Genomic DNA, 20,587 nt, shown 5'->3' on the forward strand with positions numbered 1-20,587 from the left:
CACTTTGTGCTAATAAAAATATGAACCTTTTTCCTTCAGATTTGGATGAATGCTCCAATGGAACCCACATGTGCAGCCAACATGCAGACTGCAGGAATACCATGGGATCTTACCGCTGTCTCTGTAAGGAAGGATACACAGGTGATGGCTTCACTTGCACAGGTAAGCTTGCCCTGAAAACAGCTGGGGAAACCTTAGAGAAGCAAGGTATTCCACATCTCTCAGACTAACAGTTCTTTTTAAAATCTGAGTCAGTGAACAGAAAACAGACTGGATTTGGAGCCAGGTCAATTAGGGAATTAGGTCTCAGAAACTTTGTCTTTATCTCTCTCAACCCCCCCCCCACACACACACACACATACACACATACACACAATTATATTTTTCATTCATATATATTATTGCATCTGATGGTGTTTTTAGCTTCAAACAAACCACACTTCTTTTTACGTGTCTTCACTTTTGTATTTTTGTGCCTCATTCTCACTGATAACTTGCTTTCCAGGATAAACTGGCTATAGGAAGCTATGTAAAGAAAAAGGGTGAGATGTTCTGGGTGAGAACAGTGTACATTTTACTTCTACTAGCCATTTTCATCACAATCAATATTTTATATTGGTATAAGTAACAATCCATAATGTCTTTAAGGAATTCATCCACTTCCAGTTTTATAATATATCAATGAAATATTCTTCCTTTTTAGCTCTAATTAACAGTCACAAGATTAACGTACTACTACATATATTTTGATATATATGATTGAGACATGATTGTATATAAACTATACATATACTTATATGTGCATATATACCCAAATGGCACTTGTTATGTCAGAGCTTTGGGATTAAATAATTTAATAATTAAATTATTAAATTAATAATGCATTACTTGGCCATCAAGTAGAATAGCTATTTAAATGACTTAAAGCATTAATTTATCCTGAACACTTTGTTAATAAGATGTCACTTAAGCACAAAAGAGGTTAAGGCTTATTAAGTGATTCATTTAGAATTTTTTTTTAACTCACTGAAAGTTTTATCATAGTTGAAATCATTTCTGCTCACTGGTGCTTTGTCATCATGAATCTCCAGTTTCATGATGGACTTGTTATTTCTGGTCAGGGATATGTCATCCATGTGGATGACCCTTCTTGAAGGGGACTTAAATAATTCACTTGTCTTGATATTCATTTTACAGCATTAGGGATACTTTAGCATCTGAGATTCTGAATCTGAACCCCAAGTTTATTGCACATTCAAGATTAGCATTCAAATGAGAAAAGCAAATGAATTTAAATATATCAAATAGAAGTTATGACAAAACATGGCTGCACTCAGGACATTGACAGTTATAAAAATTGTAGGATCTGAGAAAGCATGACTTGTGCTTCTTTCTGCCTATAGACCTTGATGAGTGCTCCGAGAACCTGAATCTCTGTGGCAATGGCCAGTGCCTCAATGCCCCTGGAGGGTACCGCTGTGAATGTGACATGGGCTTCGTGCCCAGTGCCGACGGAAAGGCCTGCGAAGGTAACTGCTGAAGAAGCTGCTGGGAATCTTGCAGAACTCCATGAGATTGGGTTATCTTAACACTTCTGGTGCTTTTCTTTTTTAAAAACTGAGGTTTGTTGGGGCTTCACATCTAAGATGGTCAGTTCAGTTTGTGGAGGGGTTAGGTCTCCAGCTGGACCATTTCTCTTTGGGCAGAGAAAAATGTCTGCTGTCTTGCCATAAGCTACACATCCAGTCTTGGCCAATGGTCTGCAGGAGTATACCATCAGGAATAAGAAAAAGAGAATAGCCAAATGTGACTAACCCAGTGAGACTCAACTGTTTCTAATGCTGGGGGAAAAGAACTCAAAGTAACATTAGGTCCCTTAGTGTGCTGTTGGAGGATTATCTTTATAAATACAGTTGTCAATTTCTACCGTGGTTTGGTTTCTAGAAATAAAGCCTTTAAAATAATGACAGAGCAGATAGTCTTCTCCTTATACAAAATAATGACCTGAGGATATCTCAGAACATTCTCTAAACATCTAACATATATGAACATGGAGTATTATTTTGCAAACCTGCTCAGTAGAGAACCCCTGAACTAATGCCATGTGTCATGGTGTCCCTAAGCTCCAGACTCTGTCTTTCTGTGAAGTGTTGGTCAAACAGGACCCCAGGGACCTGTTGGCTAAGGATAAATTCAGTTAGGAAACTAAGATTCTTCTCTTTACCCACACTTAAAAGTTTAAAGCACATTATTTTTCCTTGAAAATAATTAGTGACTACAATGAATTAAAAAGAGTTCAGTAGAAATAAACAAGTGATAATAACATTTGGAAGTTTAAACAAGGTCCTGATTAATGTATTAGCTAATAGTCATTGCTCGTTAACAAGATGTGAACTCAGAATCAGTCTTCAGCTATAACATCTATACCAATTTCTTCATGTATTTCTATGAAAATACTTCATTTTGTTATGGAACCATTGGGTTCTTTGTACAGCTTATATTTAATATGCAGAGTTGATGTAAAACTCCTCTGAGGCAAGAAACTAGATTATGTTCTTGATCATGTGCCTGATGCCTTGTTTACTTTTGTTACTCCAAATATCCAAGGAAAACAGGTACTGAGCCACCTTTGGTAACACAAATAGTCACGGTAAAAGTTTTGCTTCTTTTAATGCTATAAGGGAAAGTTTTGTTTGTTTGTCCATAATATAAATCACCACTGGCAGAGTAGTCATGGCTATTTAAAGTCAGTCTCAAGTCTGAAAATGTGCCCATGTAACAATTGAAAAAGCAGATATTAATGTGAAGCAGGGCAGAGGTCTGGAAGGGGTATCTGCAGTTTTTAGCTGTCTATAAGTACCAAGCACATACCATAGTACTAGGGGCAAGGATTATAAAGCTGGTTATAAAAGTTATCACAAAGAAAAGACTTTGTGATGCTTAAAATTTAATCTCACAACAAAAGCAGCATATATATAGATAAGAACAACCAAAGAATTTAGTCTCCCGTGACCTGTTTAGCTCAGGTAGACTTCATTTTCCCAACACTGATATCATTTGCCTAATTAGAGTAGGCAGTTTATTTAGCAAAAAATAAATCTAACTTCTCCCTTTTTTACTCCTCCCTCAAGATATTGATGAGTGCTCCCTTCCAAACATCTGTGTCTTTGGAACTTGCCACAACCTTCCTGGCCTGTTCCGCTGCGAGTGTGAGATAGGCTATGAACTGGACAGAAGTGGTGGAAACTGCACAGGTAAGACATCTGTTATCATGGTTGGCTCCCAGGTGTCCCAGGGAACCCTACAGTTGGGGGCATCATTGGGACCATACAAGGTTAGTCAGAGAAGAAAACTAAAGCAGGGTGAGGGAACAGGAACCCAGACTACATATTCTCAGACTCGGAACTGATTAAATGTGAAGATGCAGAGGAAAGAGTCAAAGACAGGAAGGAACAGAGCTCAAAGCCTTAGAATTGCTCTTCTGGCTGTGGAGGAATGTTCGGTGTGCTCCAGCCATATGGCTTCCCAGCCATTTCTTTTTCTTCATGGGTGCATTTTCAGAGTTTTCTTCAGATGGCCATGCTCTAGGATCAAGGGTTTTCTCCTTGGACTTTTCCATTGCAATACCCACTTCTTCCCACCGCTGCCCCCGACAGTGGTCACCAGAGTGCTGATACAGAGAGCCCAGCTACCCATTTCTAATGTATAAGACATTTCCTTGAAGAACAAGGACTCTCAGGGAATATAAGGGAAAAAATTAGAAAAGCCACAAGCACCCAGCAGATTGCCTTTAGTCCTCTTTGGCAGTGACAGCCATTTGTAATTCTCCTGATCCACCCTTCTGTTCAAGGGTATTGAGGAAATAGATCCCGTTCTGTAGGAGTTTAGGAGTCAGGAGAATTTTTTTTTCCCTAGCCACCTAAACAAGCCATGACTCAGTGGTTCTCCAGATCAAGACCACCACCACCACCACCACCTCCCCACAAAAGCTATGGACTCGAGTATTCCTCCCTAGGCCCACATCTTCTCTAGGCATATATCCTACTTTTATAAGCAGTAGGATGACACCAATCAGGCCTCTAGAAGACCTCAGGAAGTCACCTCTCCATGGTGCATGCCCTCTCATCAACCTCAGTCCCTGTCAGCATCATTCTAACCTTGTTTCTCTTGGCCTGGCCCTGTCCATCCAAATTTATGTGAGATTTGAGCTAAAGAATTGTTTGTTTTGGAACCCATGGGGGGATACCAGTTCCACAGGGAACACCCAAGGATAAGGTGTCTCCAGTCCCCAATGTCTCTTCTCTGAATCCATTTACCCAGTGTTGATTATTTCCTAAGTGTTCAAAAGAGACAGAAGGATTGTACAGGGGTGGTATTTGCCAAAACCCATGTCCTAAATATCTGGAACGCTGTACAAATTTTTGGAATAGAAATTGAAAGGGAAACATTCAACTCCGCATCAGTGATGAGAGAGAGACTCTTTGCAGACTTGAAGACACACTCTAAGCCCCATGCGTTTATGTGGAAGAAACAGCAGAAATTACCTGCTCCAGAGAGTTCTCTGGGACATCTTGCTCTAATTTGACAAAATAACAAGCCACACATATTAAATATATTTTTTCAAAACCTGTGTCTGAAATTTTGGTTAACTGAGGTCACAGCAATGTTTTGCCTTCAGTTACCTTCGCTGGAAAATTTTTGCTAGTTCCAAAGTTATATTTTATCCTGATGACAAGTTTGGATAGTCAATATGTTCTAAGGGTGGGGGGAGATCAAAGACTATGACATATTTCCTTCCTGAGGGGTTTTATTTCAGAAGTGGAGGATGACATTTCTAGGTGTAATTACAACTAGTGACGCTTAAAAGTTCTTGTTGGGAGCCCTAGACTGGGTGGTGTGGTTTATGGTGATGTTGGCCCCACATGGACTCACTGGTAATTCTGGCCCTGGCTATTTGGTTTTAGATGTTAATGAGTGTCTGGATCCAACCACGTGTATCAGTGGGAACTGTATCAACACTCCGGGCAGCTATACCTGTGACTGTCCACCTGATTTTGAGCTGAATCCAACTCGAGTTGGCTGTGTTGGTAAGATCTTAAAAATCTTTTCAGAGGTGCAGGCTGTTTATTATGTTTAAACAGCATTGAACATCCTATTTTCAAAATTTGCAAAATAATAATATAGAAAATTCCTATTATATATTCTTGGACATGTTTTAGTTTCTAAGTAAAAGGAAATCAGGGTTTTTCAACAGTTTAGGAAATGAGTTTAAATTTTCAACCCTCAAGAAAAAAGAATCTGCATGACACTTTTTCGTTTATATACGGTAAATAGATACCCGCTCTGGAAATTGCTATTTGGATGTTCGGCCCCGAGGAGACAACGGAGATACAGCCTGTAGCAATGAAATCGGAGTTGGTGTTTCCAAGGCTTCCTGCTGCTGTTCTCTGGGTAGAGCCTGGGGTACTCCCTGTGAGCTGTGCCCTGCTGTGAACACAAGTAAGTGGGCATCCTCCTGTTCCTTATTATTCCAACTCAAGCCAGTTCTCCTTTCTAGACTCACAAAAGAGAGCCTACTCACCAAGGGAGGGAGCACCTGTAGTCTTTATGCCTCCGTCAGGAAAGGGAGATCATGTTCTCGCCCCATGGAGGGACCTCATTCCCTACTTGGGAGTCAGAAAGTGCCCCCTTTGTCTTTCACTAAAAGCTCAGGTGCAACAGGGAGTGTCTCACTTCTCTCTGCTGAGAAACAGGCAGATAGCATGGCTTAAAGATTTTCCAGGTGAGGTTGCTCTTCCCAATTGCTTCCCTTCCAGGGACACATGGGTTGATCTCTCCTCTTCTTATCTGTCGGGTGGTTTGGGAAACTCTGGAACAAACTCAGAGTATCCCTGGGCAAAAGAGAAGTTAAGCAACTATTAAATGGAAGATTATTCCATTCTTAGGATGGGACTTGAAAGAAAGCTCTCAAATGTGATTTTTAAAACATAAATAATACATCTCCAAAATAAATAAATAAATAAAAGGACTTTCTGTTTTTCTAAGTGAGTCCTGTATTACAATTCAGTCATATGCCGATTCTTTGGCAAAAGTCAGAGTCTGCTGCTTATGGGAGGTATTGTAGGAGGCACTCAATTTTTTCCTTGCAGAAGGGTCACTTATTCGTTTCTTCTGAAAATGTTTGTCAAGTACCTATAGCACCTATTTTGAAGGTTCAAAGATGAATTAGACTAGATCCTGCATCTTCCAGGAGTGTGCAGCTTAATAGGCAAAATATTACCCAAACATCAGAGCTATAGTCTAACATAAGTCTCAAAAATAGAAGAAACAAGAGCAGACATGGTCTATGATTTGCCAAAGAGCACACCAAGTTCAAATTAGAACTCTACCACTTGCTTTCATGTAACCCTGGGCAAGTTACTTAGCATCATAGAATACCTCCTAGGATAAAGTCCCCAGCATGGGCCCCAGAGCTTAGCAGGCACTGCCTTCCCTCTTCCTTTCAGAGAGATGGATCAGTTCATGTTGGAAAAGGGGACTGATAACTGTGCAATTTTAAATTGAGCCTTCGATTTAAAGAACCGCCCACCCCAAATCTGTATCAAAATTAGAAAGAGAATGTGTACATACTTACACATATGCACATGGTGCATATGATTTCAGAAAGCCAGGACAGGGATGATCAGGAAGGACCAGCATGATTATGAAAAGATGGTTCTGCCAATTAGGGTCACTCTTATTCGTGTGTTCTTATATGTATCACAGTGCCGGTGCATGGCACTGAAATAAATGTTTCTAAGTGGAAAACCTGGAGGAATGGAGGAATGGTGGAATAAAAGACACTGTAGAAAGTTGCTTTTGGAAACCAGGAGAATTAATATTGCCATCTGTAGAAATAGAGGGGTGAGAAAGAGCTCTAGGTATTGAGCAGGACAGTGGGATGGGAACCCAAAGAGTCACTTTTACCTAAGCTCTGTTTAGAAAAGGTTTTGGAGACAGGCTGAGGAACACTACTAATGGGAGTTGTGATTCTAGGGAAGAAAAGCTGAGTAGAACATATAAATGGAGATGAATTTATTGGAAAATAAAAAGGAAAAGAGAACATTTTAAAAGAAATAGTGATGGAGATAAGGAACAAAATGGTTCAGAAGAACATCAGGACTCTAGTCATTAGAGGGTCCCAAGACTGAGGACACTGGCAACTACCCTTAGAAAATGACCAGTGTGCACTAAGATGATAACTTACTTCAGCTGGGTGGAGTGAGGGCTAAAGCTTCCTGAGAGTGAATATTTCAATTCATTTCTCTTAAGAATATTATTTCTAGAAATTTTAGATTTGAGATAACTCTCTTCAAATTTTTTGTTTCAATAGCTGAGTACAAAATTCTGTGCCCTGGAGGAGAAGGCTTTCGCCCAAACCCTATCACCGTAATACTGGAAGGTAATTCTTTTTCCTTCATCCTAAAATGTGCACATTTTGAATTTCCTTGGATATATTTACAATGCTGAATAAATTCTTTTGTTTTCTTTTGATAGACATTGATGAGTGCCAGGAGCTGCCAGGGCTGTGCCAAGGGGGAAAGTGTATCAACACTTTCGGCAGTTTCCAGTGCCGCTGTCCAACGGGCTACTACCTGAACGAGGACACCCGAGTGTGTGATGGTAAGTGGCCCCATAGGAAGGCATGATCGTTCAAATAGTGAGAACTCGCCTGAAAAACCAGAGTACAGTAACCAGGAACTGAGGACTTAGCAACATAGCACAGTGGTCTAATCATGAACGTAGCCCAGTAAATATGCCACACATGTGGTCACTTGCACTAATGTTACTGAAATGATGTCATTTGCAGTAAGTCCTAAAGCTCCTTCTTTTCCTGAGAAAAGTGGAGTTTTATTATGCTGGGCCATAGTCCCACTTATGCCTACAAAACAGTTTTCCATGGTCCTCAGCAAAGCTATTTAATGAGAGTAGCACAGGCCCCATTTCAGTAACCTGTGTGTTCAGGGCTCCTCTTCTTAACCATCTGTACTAATGCACTTAGATGAGATTCTTTCGAAAAGCTTTGGCTTCATGATACTGCTGACAGCTCTGCAGCCCTTCTTCACCTCTATTACTGGGAAAATGGAGAATATTGACCATTTTACGGTTTTAGAGCACTTGAGCCATGGACCAGGGCAAGAGCGGTGGGTTGAGAGTCACATGAGTAGTTAGGGAAGAGAAGTCCTTGTGTTCTGTATAAAAAAAGTTCCCCTGGCTCTCCCAGAGTCTCCACAGGACCATGACAACTTCATTAAATTTAAGTTGAGCATCCAGTACATAAGACATAGATCTCAGACTCACTGAGTTAACAAACATCAAATCATCCCCTTTATTTGAATATGGGAAAGGGGACAAAGTACCTGCTTCCATGTTCCCTTACCAGTGGAGATTCCTGAAGCCGGCTGTTAATGGCTTAAGGATATCATTGTCTTTCTGAAGGATATTGAGAATTAGACTTTCTGTATGGTTCCATCTCTGCATGCCTTTGAGGATGTTATGGACTCATTTGTTAGGAATTCTTATCAGAAGGCAGGAGTTCCTTTCTAAAACCTTCTTTCCTGAAATTGCATGCATTTGCATAGATGAAGGACCCTGATGAACTAAACACATGCTTTTCACATCTGGATTATAAAGTGCCCTGTGGATTTTCTCCTTTGTTATGTCAACATTTGTATTGACATTGAGGACCAGGCCACTTCAGAGAGTGATGTTTTCATATTCACATACCACTTTCTCTTTGGATTATAGATGTGAATGAATGTGACACGCCTGGAATCTGTGGCCCAGGGACATGTTACAACACCGTTGGCAACTACACCTGTATTTGTCCTCCAGATTACATGCAAGTGAATGGGGGAAATAATTGCATGGGTAAGTCTAAGTTTTTCTCGGTTAGGCATGTTTGGTTCTTGTGTAGAAAGCCCAGCAAATGGTCCTGAGTGCTAGACTGAGTGCTGCCATCCTCACTGTCTCATTGAGAGCCTCCTCCCCTGTAAACCGTGAGCTTGGTATTTTTTAGCACCTTGTGTGGGTGGTTGAGAGTTTTCTTTTAAGTGTAATGTTGGAAAATCCCAAACAAAAGTTGAATAGTGCTTCTTTTGTTTGACTTTTGGGTGTATCTTTATACAATTATATTTACAGCACAGACCTACAGTATTAAAACATCGTGAGTCGGAAATGAGAAACTTACTGCCAAATAGCAGTGGAGAATTGTTACTAGGAGACAGGGTGGAGAGTCATGTAAAGTTTATTAATGCTGCAGCCACATAATGACTTAGTTCTGTGGCATAAAATACCAGGGAATACATTCCTCAAAGTCCTTTTCTTGTAACAGTATTGATAGCTAAAATGTTGTGTCTGAGTAGGCTTTTCCTGCCCTTATTAAAGTCAGCTTACAGTACAACTCAAAAGAGCTTTCTCTTTGAGTATCCCCTTAACATGTGTTGTGCTTCCCCAAGGGCATATTCAATCCTTTTTTTTTTTTTTTTTGGCAGGGGGCAGGGGTTGGTAGTACTGGGGATTGAACTCAGGGGCACTTGACCACTGAGCCACATCCCCAGCCTATTTTGTATTTTATTTAGAGACAGGGTCTTATTAAGGTGCTTAGTGCCTCACTTTCGCTAAGGCTGGCTTTGAACTCGTAATCCTCCTGCTTCAGCCTCCCCAGCTGCTGGGATTACAGATGTGGACCACTGTCCCCGACTTCCTATCCTTTTTTCCTTTTCTCTTCTAGATATGAGAAGAAGTTTGTGCTACAGAAACTATTATGCTGACAACCAGACCTGTGATGGAGAGCTCTTGTTCAATATGACCAAGAAGATGTGCTGCTGCTCTTACAACATTGGCCGAGCCTGGAATAAGCCTTGTGAACAGTGTCCCATCCCAAGCACAGGTGAACTTTAGCTTCACTACTACTAAAAATAGAGGTTGATCGATCACCCATGAATTATTAGGAGAAATCAGTCTCAGCAAAGAAATAAAAGTGTGCATGCTCATTTCATAAGGAAAAAATTGATTCACAAAGGCAACTGTTTAGTTCAGAGTTGACTATTATCTATCCAGCTAAAACTGGAATCACAGAATATACTTACTAATGTGTACCCTAATTCATAACCATAACTGTGGACTCAGCATATCACAAAAATATAAACATTGTTATCATTGTTTCAGAGTTCACCATAATAATTAAAAGACTGGAAACAGGCAAACCAAAGTAATAAACAAACCATAACTCTTCTTGTTTTTATGTAATATTCAAAACTAGTCTTATTCCCAAAAGAATTAAGGCCAGTCTACAAAGATGTAATTGTAAAATAAGAAATAACTGTAAGGCAGATGACAAAGAAGAGTAAGAAAATTACACAGGAACAAGGCCAATACACAAAATCCAAACCGGGAATTCCTACACAGTTGCCAGAGATGAGCAGTGACTTTGGTTCCAAACTTCCTAGCAGCTCATTTGAAAAAGGAAACCTGATCAAGTATAAAATCCTCAGTAACTACAAAGCAAATTAAACACTGAAAAAAGTGCATCTCTTCTTTATATTGAGACAAGAGAAATTTCTTCTTACTTTTTTTGTAAAGGAAAGAATTATACTATGTCATTCATTTTTTTAAGTACATTTATTTATTTATTTATTTTTATGTGGTGCTGAGGATCAAACCCATCACCTTGCATGTGCTAGGCGAGCGCTCTACCACTGAGCCACAACCCCAGCCCATGTCATTCATTTTTTAAAAGACCCAAATGATATTCTTTAAATAAATATATAAAGTAAAAAAATTGGTGCAGTATTCTTATATCATGTGATACATGTTATGCATCAAAGATATTATGATGGGATCATTTGCCAATATTATGATTTGCATTAAATTTAATCCATGCAAGATATTGATTAAGGTATTCTGTAGTACCTATCCCATCCCACACAGTGATATATAAAATTTTAAATTTATTTTTGGATTCTATCTGATCATTTATGCAACAGAAGATTCTTTTTTACTAAATTATACCATTGTATCCATTGTTTGCTCCAGAAATAATGTAATAACCATCACTTAGAATTGTGATTTACCTCACCTCTCAAAAGGTGTCTAGAGCAGGGTTGACAAACAAAAGCTTATGGGCCAAATTCAATCTACCACCTGTATTTGAATGGCCCACAAACTAAGAACAATTTTTACACTTTAAATGGGTGGAAAAATCACAAGAATAATATTTCATGCCATATGCAAGTTACATGTACTTCAAATCTTGGTATCCATGAATAAAATTTTATTAAAACACAACCACACTAATTTATTGACCCATTATCTACAGCTGCTTTCGTGGCAGAGTTAAAAAGTTTTGACAGAGATCGTGCGGCTTGCAAAGCCTAAAAATATTTACTCTAGTCCTTTAAGAAAAAGTTTAATGACCCTGACTGAACAATGGTCTTCAGGATCATATCTTAATGAAAAATCTGGAGGGTATACAAACTTGGCATGTGTGTTTATATATAAAAGTATGTGCATTTATTTGTTTTAAGTTATCTTGAAAATTGCATTTGTTTTTTGAGAACTGTTCCAATATAAATTATACAGAAAATACATCTTTAAAGAGATCAGATTTTACAAAAATAGAATTCCGACTGTTTTCTATTTTGTCCTAATAGGTCATTTTAATTCTCCTGGAGGCCACTTTGGAAACCCTTGATATAGACAATATTTACTTTCAGAAATGACTGTCTTTGAGTTTTAAGAACCTATATATGCATCATTTAAAATTCAAGATTTCTTCTTCATGATAAATATTGGCCAAATCTAGTTTTGGCCTTTCACTAACTCTGAAATTTGCACATATTTTAGGAGTTCTTGTAATTTCTCTGGATGACAAATGTCAGCTGTTGTGGCAGTTGTTCTAAGTGGACACTCATAGTCTAAGAAAATAAAGCACTAGGAGAATAGCATGCTATATGTTAGGATTTTTAAAAATGCTTTAGAGATAGAGTCTCACTATACTGCCCAAGCTGGCCTTGAACTCCTGGCATCAAACAATCCTTTACCTCAGCCTCCCAAGTAGCTGGGATTTACATGTGCCACCATGCCTGGCTCAGGCTATTTTCTAATTCAAATAATTCCAGAAAGCTTTTACTCATTTTCTCTAGGCATGACCAGAAAGGCAATGGCCATCTTGGATTTAGACTGATACCATACCTTACCAGTCGTGCTTACCTGGAGTTACAAAATCTCCGAGTTAGAGCAGATCACCAATAACATTTAGCTCATCTTTTATTACCAACTTTGATGAATTCAGGGAAGAGAAAGAACAGGAGTACATGAGTGCCATTCTGAGTAAAATCCAGGTCCAAAAACCAAATTAATGATGAGGTTGGTTTATAGACATGAATTGGCCATTAATAGATCTGATGTTAAGAACTTGCCACAATCTGCCTCCAGTCTACTGAGAAAATGGCTTCTGTAAGCATTCCTTGGACCCTATATAGATCCCTCATTACAGAGTGGAGAGAGGCACTCTTGTCAGTCTCTGGGTTCAGACCTGAACAGTATTCAAATAGAAAGCTCAATTCAGAGGCAGCTCAGAGGAGCCTGTGGCATGCGACATGGAGACTTGTACTTCTCCCTCGTTATCAATCCACATACCATTCTTCCTTCAGCGTTTGTCTTATAGAGAGAGGGTTACATCTGTAGGAATTTCCAGGTTTACTTCTCGTTGTCAATTCTTCAAAAGAGAGACCATTTCAGTATTGTAATATTGTTTAAAAGTAACTTCTTCCACACCAAACCTTTTGGGAAAAAGAAAAAGTAATTTCTTTCAGCCAATTCTTGCTCTTTTACTGATCCCCACCCCTCCTGTTGTTCAATTATTGCAGATGAATTTGCTACGCTCTGTGGAAGCCAGAGGCCAGGCTTTGTCATCGACATTTACACCGGCTTACCCGTAGGTGAGTTAGGAGACGATGTGCACGTGAGCGTTGTCAGGACTTTTCTTCCTTGTCCTTGTGTTAGAAAAGGGAGTGCATACTGTCATTTTCTGTTTATTTTATTTGTCTTCTTCTTCTTCTTAGAAGAAAAAAATGTGAAACCATGCCTTTAGCTTTATTGAAACATGGATTCTCAGTTTGGAATAAGCTGTGCAAACACCCTGTGTTGCTCCACCTAATTGGCAGAAGCATTTGCTGCTCATGATTAAGGGGACTGGAAAGCTTTTCACAGAATTACAATCAAGCTTAGTTAAACCAAGCCTAGGCATCAACAAAGAGAGAGATTCTGGGAGGATGGCCAGTTGACATTTGATTTGACTGTAATTCCCATTCCTTCCTTCTAAGATGAGTTTACATGAATTTTTCACACCAATACCTTACATGTGGGTTGTTCATGTAAAGTCCTTCTTGTGGATCAAATTTATCTTACATGGGTTCTCCTTGGATCACCTGCTTGGAGAATTTCAGAATTAAACTAAAAATCTTCTCCATCTAAGACCTTGTCTGGTAACTGGAGCAGAGACCACCACTGTGATAGAGGTGCTTACGTAAGATTCACAAGTATTACACAGCGTTCAGCCAATGTAGGCAGTGCCCTTGTGGTTTAAACCAAATAACATAAAAGTGATGGAAAACTGTTGTGATCTCAGAGTTTTTCCCTGGTGTGATTTATATGTATCCTTAGATGCCCCTAAGTCTGGGCTGTTGTGTGTGGTAGCAAAGATCACCACTTGCTTTGTTCTACCTTGTTCCTAATAAGTAAACTGAAAACTACATCAGCCTTTCCAATGACCTTGTTTAAGAAAACAAGGATCTGGTCCAGCAATCAGCCTGGCTTCCTTAGTGCCAAATCCATATAGCTCCACAGTCTAGTCAACATCCAAAGAAACTTCATGGTTTGGAAAGAAAAACTGCTAAATGACATTGGCATGAAACACCTGGCCCTAGCTACTTTGTTTTTCCCCTTCCCGAAACAGATCTTTTAATCTCCTTAGAATCTGTGATCAGCAGATAAGTGGTCTTTGGTAGTAATGGTTCTCCATGGGCAGAGTAGGCGTGTACTCTAGCAAGACTTGCCCTCCAGGATGGGCAGGAAGCAGCTTGAAACTGCATTAGCATTGTCCACTAGTAGAGCTGGAAAGACCTCAAATGCCATCCAGTTCAAATATCTTGCTTTACAGTTGAGGGCCCCGAGAGGGAAATGGACTCATCCAAGGCCACCTAGCTAATTAATAACAGAGCTGGGACCTGAACCCAGCCCTGACTCATGGCTTGCTTTGCCTCCAGCTCTTAAAAACTGGAAACATGGTATTTAGCAATATGCTTACTGTTACCAAATTCCATCAATGACAAAATATTTAGATGGCTGAAAAACTTTGTTTTATTTAAGCTTTATATTTTCTTTCTGAAAGGTTTTAAGATTGTTGGCATATAGAGTCCATTCATATGGGACTAAAACCATAGTATGTTTATTAATCTTGTCTTAAAATATAAACTTCTCTAAGCTGAAGTTCAAGTAAAATCCACACAAGAAAAGAAAGCAAGGTTTTTAATATATCTTTTTGCTATTTTACACCTAGCAATGGCTAGAGATTTGACTCAGCCTGTTATTGTTAGTCTTGGTAATATATATCACTTACATTTAAACAAATGAATATGAATATGATATTTCATGTTTTAATCTGCACCAACAGAATGGGTTCTATTGGTTTTCTTGTTGACAATATAAAGTTGTGATTTGATTTCTCATAGATGTTTAACAACATGAGAAAAGTGTGAAAAGACTGAAAACATGAGTGTCTGTATTCAAAATAGCAGTGTTTTGAGATTGTACCCTTTGAGATTCAAAACTTTTTTCCCCCATTAAGTAGATCAATTTGCTTTCAAACAGAATCAAGCCCTTTGAAAAAGGGTCTTAAATCTACCTGTGGCCTGTGAAATTTCTCCTTTGAAACAGGTTGGTTTTAGAATGGGATTCTTCTGAATCTGCAGCAGCTCCTCCAGGTACCCTAGAATCTATAAGCATCTTCCTACAATTTATGCAAAGTACCTTGCAGAGGCTCCTGGCTATAAGTAAACCAAGAGGCTCAACAATAGTAATAGAAGCCTAGTGGAAGGGTGACTTGTATCCTAGACTGTAGCTTTACGTAAACTTCAGTGGAAGTGTTCTGTCACACTGTCAAGGGATTGCTGGAGCGGTCCTCCAGGGGAACAAGCACTTTGAAAACCGTCCTGTGAAGAATATAGGATGGTGATGTGGAGAAGCATAAGGGAGCAGGATATCCTGTTAGCAGGTTCCAACAAATCCTAACTCTGTCTCTCACTGACTATGTGCTCTTTGGCAGGTTACCTCCTCTGGCTTGGCCTCAGTTGCCTCATCTGCACAGTGAAGACAGGCATAGGACCTAGACACCATTTCACTGGGTGGCTGTGCTGATTCAGTGAATAGATACAGGTCAACTCTTTGAGAAGCACACTAGCCATGCAGCCAGAGACTGTGAATACTATTATTATTACTATTTTTACTGTTATTTCAGAGGACATTTATATGGCCTGGAGTAGGAAGCAGGTAGGAAGCAGATGAGGCAAGCCAGGCTGGTGAGGAGGCTCTGAGACTTGCTCACAGGTATCCCTTTATAGCTTCAGATATTGATGAATGCCAGGATCCTGGTTCTGCTTTCATTCCTACCTTGGTCCTATTTTAATGTTCACCAACCCATTTCCAGACATGGGTTCTTTTTTCTTTTTTTTGATACCAGGGATTGAACTCAGGGGCACCCCATCACTGAGTCATCCCCAACACTATTTTGTATTTTATTTAGAGACAGGGTCCTCTTGAGTTGCTTGGTGCCTCACTTTTGTTGAGGCTGGCTTGAACTTGTGATTCTCCTGCCTCAGCTTCCCAAGCCATCCCAGGGGCTTACAGGCATGTACCACCACACCCAGCCAGACACTGGTTCTTGATGTAACAAATTAGAATTAGCCATTTACCATTTGTCAGAGTGCTAAGGACAAGTAGAGCTGTCCCAGCCCCCAGCTTCAGGAAGCACACAGTCTGCAGTGACATCCTTCCTTGGTGCTAACCCTGTCTTCACATTCAACTCCAGCCCAGCTTACAGCCCCACATCTCATTTACTCCTTTCTATAGCCACATGAAGGAGCAATGGGGATTAGAAGTAGAACTTGAAAGATGGCACTTCTCCATAACATTGGACTTCTCTTCTGTTCCTCAAGTCACCTTTCCATTTTTGCCAAACACGGCTGCACACTTGGAGGCAAGAGGCCATTTCCTCTTGACAGTCACTTTTAACCTACTCATCTGGTATATCCACAGTGCCCAGTGGATATGAAGATGGCTCCTACCTGTGCAAAGTTGGTGTTCTGAAACAAAGCCAAAAAGACACTAAATCCACATAGACACATGAATGTTTGGAAAGTAGCTTAGTTATTTCAATTTGCTCTTCATTGATTTCTCCTCCTCCCATCACACACAAACACATACACACATGCACGCATGCCCTTTCAGTCCTCTCTTTCCCTGTGCAGGGATCACATGTTGCACTATCACTCACAAGCAACTCTGTTTCTAGATATTGATGAATGCCGGGAAATCCCAGGAGTCTGTGAAAATGGAGTGTGCATCAACATGGTTGGCAGCTTCAGATGTGAATGTCCAGTGGGGTTCTTCTATAATGACAAGTTGTTGGTTTGTGAAGGTAAGTGGCATTGTAACTATGTCATATCCAGCAATGAGCCAGCTGACGAGCTTCTTAAACACACCCTCACCAAACTTCATAACTTGAAATTTCAGAAGTGCTTCAAACTCTAGGTATAGTGAAGGGCATGGTGTGGAACAACTTGAAGTTTCATGCAAAAACCTCTCTAACTCCCAGTGGGAAAGCCAGGATGTGCATTCCGCAGCCCCCTCCCCCAAGACACAATGTATTAGATTTCCTGACTGATATGAAAAATCTTTTGGGTTCCTGGGTGTGTCACATAGATTTCTTTTGTTTCACATTGCTTGAAAGTAAACATCAGTGGACAGTCATCTTTACTTGAATCTTAAAGTCAGTGTTCTCTTCCAACAAATGGAGACTTTGCTACTCCCAAGTGAAAACAAGGTTAGTGCAAATATTCCAAATGCATGAGAGAATTCCAAATGGCAAGGACAGCAAATTTGATTTTATATGAAAAATGTTGGCATGCATGCAAAAGGTACTATTTTTCATTTTCAAATTACCTCCTATTGCTGTGTACACACACACACACACACACACACACACACACACACACACTCTCTCTCTCGTATGTTATGAGTCTGAACATTCCTTATAGCACTTCATATTTCTTCCTACATCTGGGGAAGATAGTATTCTTCTGTATTTTAATAACAGGGAGACATTACTGGATATTAAATATGTGATATGCCTGAGAATAACTGGAATAATTTTCTATTTAATACTTGAACTTTGGTCCTCTGGTAGAGTATGATGCATTATAGAAAAGGTTATCATCCTCATAGGGCACATATTATAGCATGTGTCAACATTTTAATATTTAAAAAAAACATTTGGTTTTCTAAACTAAAGATGATTTATATACCACAGGGAAAGTTCTAGTTTGTTAGTAACCACATACCTGTTAAGTTTTCTTAACAAGTGTTTAAGAGAACTTTGCACATGTCACTTCCCTGTCTGCTGTGTTGGTTGTGAGAATGGAGGTGACAGCCATTCAGAACACCTCTAAAGAGATTGCCAGTGCAGACCTTGGTCCCAGTCCCTACCTTCTGGAGGTCATCCAAGACCAGGTTCCTGGACAGGAAACATGGACACTGGAGAGGAGAAAGGAGGCCATGGCAATGATCTTATAGTGCTGGAGATGGCCGTCTTCCTTTTGGTCATATTCTTTCCCCCTGGTACTTACCCCACCAGGATGTTTGTCAACTTCTCATGGCATTTCCTCTTCCCTTCCATTCAGAGGTCTCTTGGGTGATTACCTTGGTACCTCTTCACTACTTATATATGCTAAAGCAGCAGCCATTGGCCAGAGTCAACCTAGACCTTGCAACATACATGAGTTGCAAATACCATTTGTCAGAGTGCTAAGGACAAGTAGAGCTGTCTCCTTGCTGTCAGGGTAGCATTTAGTGGCCAATAAGATGACTGAGGCCTCCAATTTTTGGTTTCATACACTCTTCTTCTTCAATGTGAAAAACTAATCAGGCTCAGCTGCTTCCCAACACTCTTAGCTCTCGGAAACACACTCTTAGCAAATCGGAAAATGAAGGTTGATTTAATACATGCCTCAGTAGCACTGAAACTGGAATGGATTCTGGAAGTGGTTTAGGGAGCTTCCATATCTATCTCCCCACGTATGTGTTTGATCAGACTTTAGGCTGATGTATCACAGAAGTGCTTGTCCATGACACTGTTTGGCTTCTCCAGTGGCTTCTCCTCTGTGTTTCTTTATGGTCTTGGTTAAGATCAGGGCAGACCTAGTGAGTGAGGTGGTGCTGGGTCCATCATAACAAGGCAGCATACTTTTGCTCTATCTCTTGCATGGAGAGGCATGATCCACCCCACCTCTCACAGGAACTCCCACTCACTGAAGTTCATACTAATGGTCCTGCAATTCTCCCACCACAGAAACACACACCTGAGAGGCATCTGCTGATGCATTTGCCACCTCCTGGTAGGACTTCTTTGGCTGAGTCCACTTCTGTGTGAAAACCCAAAACTGGTGCTAAGGACTTCTCACCAATGTTCCAGATATTCCCTTTACTGGACATAGACAACTAGATCATTCTGTTGAAGCAGGAGAGAGGGGAGCATGTATTTTGCCCCATGAGTTGTGCAATAACTTTTGTGATGTCATGAAATTGAACTATATCAGGTATCTGGGGTTTTTGTTGTTTAAACAAGTGTTTAAGAGAAATTCCCACATGTCACTTCCCTGCCTGTTGTGTTTGTTGTGGACAAATGGGAATGGGGGTGAAGGCCATCCAGAACACCTCTAAAGAGACAGCCAATACAGACATTGGTCCCAGTTTAAAAAAAAATAAAATAAAAGCAGGCAAACAACTCCTGAGCAAAGTAAAAGCTCTAAAACACATGATATTCATTTTATTCTTTGCTTTGATATGTAGAGTTGGATTGTTTTCAGTAGTTTTATGTGCAATCTCCAATGTTTGCTTTCTTGATTGGACTGCCTTGTGGCAGTAATTTAAGCAGCAGTCTCTGTAACCCTGCAGCTGGAAGGCAGGGAGCACCCTAGTCACCTGGGCGCTTACTAGAAATACAGACTCTGGGACCATTCCCCAGATGTGTTGAGTTAGAATCTGCTTTTTAACAAGATCCCAAGTAATTCATATGGACATTAAAGTTTGAAATGCTCTGCAGATCTTACACCCTTCCAGACCAAAGCAGCCCTGTTGAATCATAAAATCTTGGGGATCATTAGACTATACCTATATAAAGTCCTGGCCTTAAAAAGCTGAGTTTCAGACTTAGCTTTTTTTTTTTTATTTTTTTTATTTTTTTTTTATTGGTTGTTCACAACATTACAAAGCTCTTGACATATCATATTTCATACATTAGATTGAAGTGGGTTATGAACCCCCAATTTTACCCCAAATGCAGATTGCAGAATCACGTCGGTTACACATCCACAATTTTACATAATGCCCTATTAGTAGTTGTTGTATTCTGCTACCTTTCCTATTCCCTACTATCCCCCCTCCCCTCCCCTCCCATCTTCTCTCTCTACCCCATCTACTGTAATTCATTTCTCTCCTTGTTTATTTTCCCATTCCCCTCACAACCTCTTATATGTAATTTTGTATAGCAATGAGGGTCTCCCTTCATTTCCATGCAATTTCCCTTTTCTCTCCCTTTCCCTCCCATCTCATGTCTCTGTTTAATGTTAATCTTTTCTTCCTGCTCTTCCTCCCTGCTCTGTTCATAGTTGCTCTCATTATATCAAAGAAGACATTTGGTATTTGTTTCTTAGGGATTGGCTAGCTTCACTAAGCATAATCTGCTCTAGTGCCATCCATTTCCCTGCAAATTCTATGATTTTTGTCATTTTTTATTGCTGCATAGTACTCCATTGTGTATAGATGCCACATTTTTTTTATCCATTCATCTATTGAAGGGCATCTGGGTTGGTTCCACAGTCTAGCTATTGTGAATTGTGCTGCTATGAATATCGATGTGGCAGTATCCCTGTAGCATGCTCTTTTAAGGTCTTCAGGGAATAGTCCGAGAAGGGCAATAGCAGGGTCAAATGGTGGTTCCATTCCCATCTTTCCCATGAATCTCCAAACTGCTTTCCAAATTGGCCGCACCAATTTGCAGTCCCACCAGCTATGTACAAGTGTACCCTTTTCTCCACATCCTCGCCAGCACTTGTTGTTGTTTGACTTCATAGTGGCTGCCAATCTTACTGGAGTGAGATGGTATCTTAGGGTGGTTTTGATTTGCATTTCTCTGACTGCTAGAGATGGTGAGCATTTTTTCATGTACTTGTTGATGGATTGTATATCCTCCTCTGAGAAGTGTCTGTTC

General features: G+C 40.0%; 1 protein-coding gene across 2 annotated transcripts in view; it reads left to right on the forward strand.

The window, feature by feature from the left end:
• FBN1 (fibrillin 1) overlaps positions 1–20,587 on the forward strand; it is a 226,502-nt gene that overhangs the window by 165,704 nt on the left and 40,211 nt on the right. For both annotated transcript variants that reach the window (XM_081290687.1, XM_081290686.1), the window contains exons 34-44: positions 40–162; positions 1,404–1,529; positions 3,132–3,254; positions 4,965–5,087; positions 5,335–5,499; positions 7,373–7,441; positions 7,537–7,662; positions 8,788–8,910; positions 9,773–9,931; positions 12,912–12,983; positions 16,613–16,738. In XM_081290687.1, coding sequence (XP_081146813.1) covers positions 40–162; positions 1,404–1,529; positions 3,132–3,254; positions 4,965–5,087; positions 5,335–5,499; positions 7,373–7,441; positions 7,537–7,662; positions 8,788–8,910; positions 9,773–9,931; positions 12,912–12,983; positions 16,613–16,738 — 1,335 coding nt within the window. The remainder of the gene's footprint in view (positions 1–39; positions 163–1,403; positions 1,530–3,131; positions 3,255–4,964; positions 5,088–5,334; positions 5,500–7,372; positions 7,442–7,536; positions 7,663–8,787; positions 8,911–9,772; positions 9,932–12,911; positions 12,984–16,612; positions 16,739–20,587) is intronic.

This window comes from Spermophilus citellus (assembly GCF_964194105.1).
Source record: "Spermophilus citellus genome assembly, chromosome: 4".
Taxonomy (NCBI): domain Eukaryota; kingdom Metazoa; phylum Chordata; class Mammalia; order Rodentia; family Sciuridae; genus Spermophilus; species Spermophilus citellus.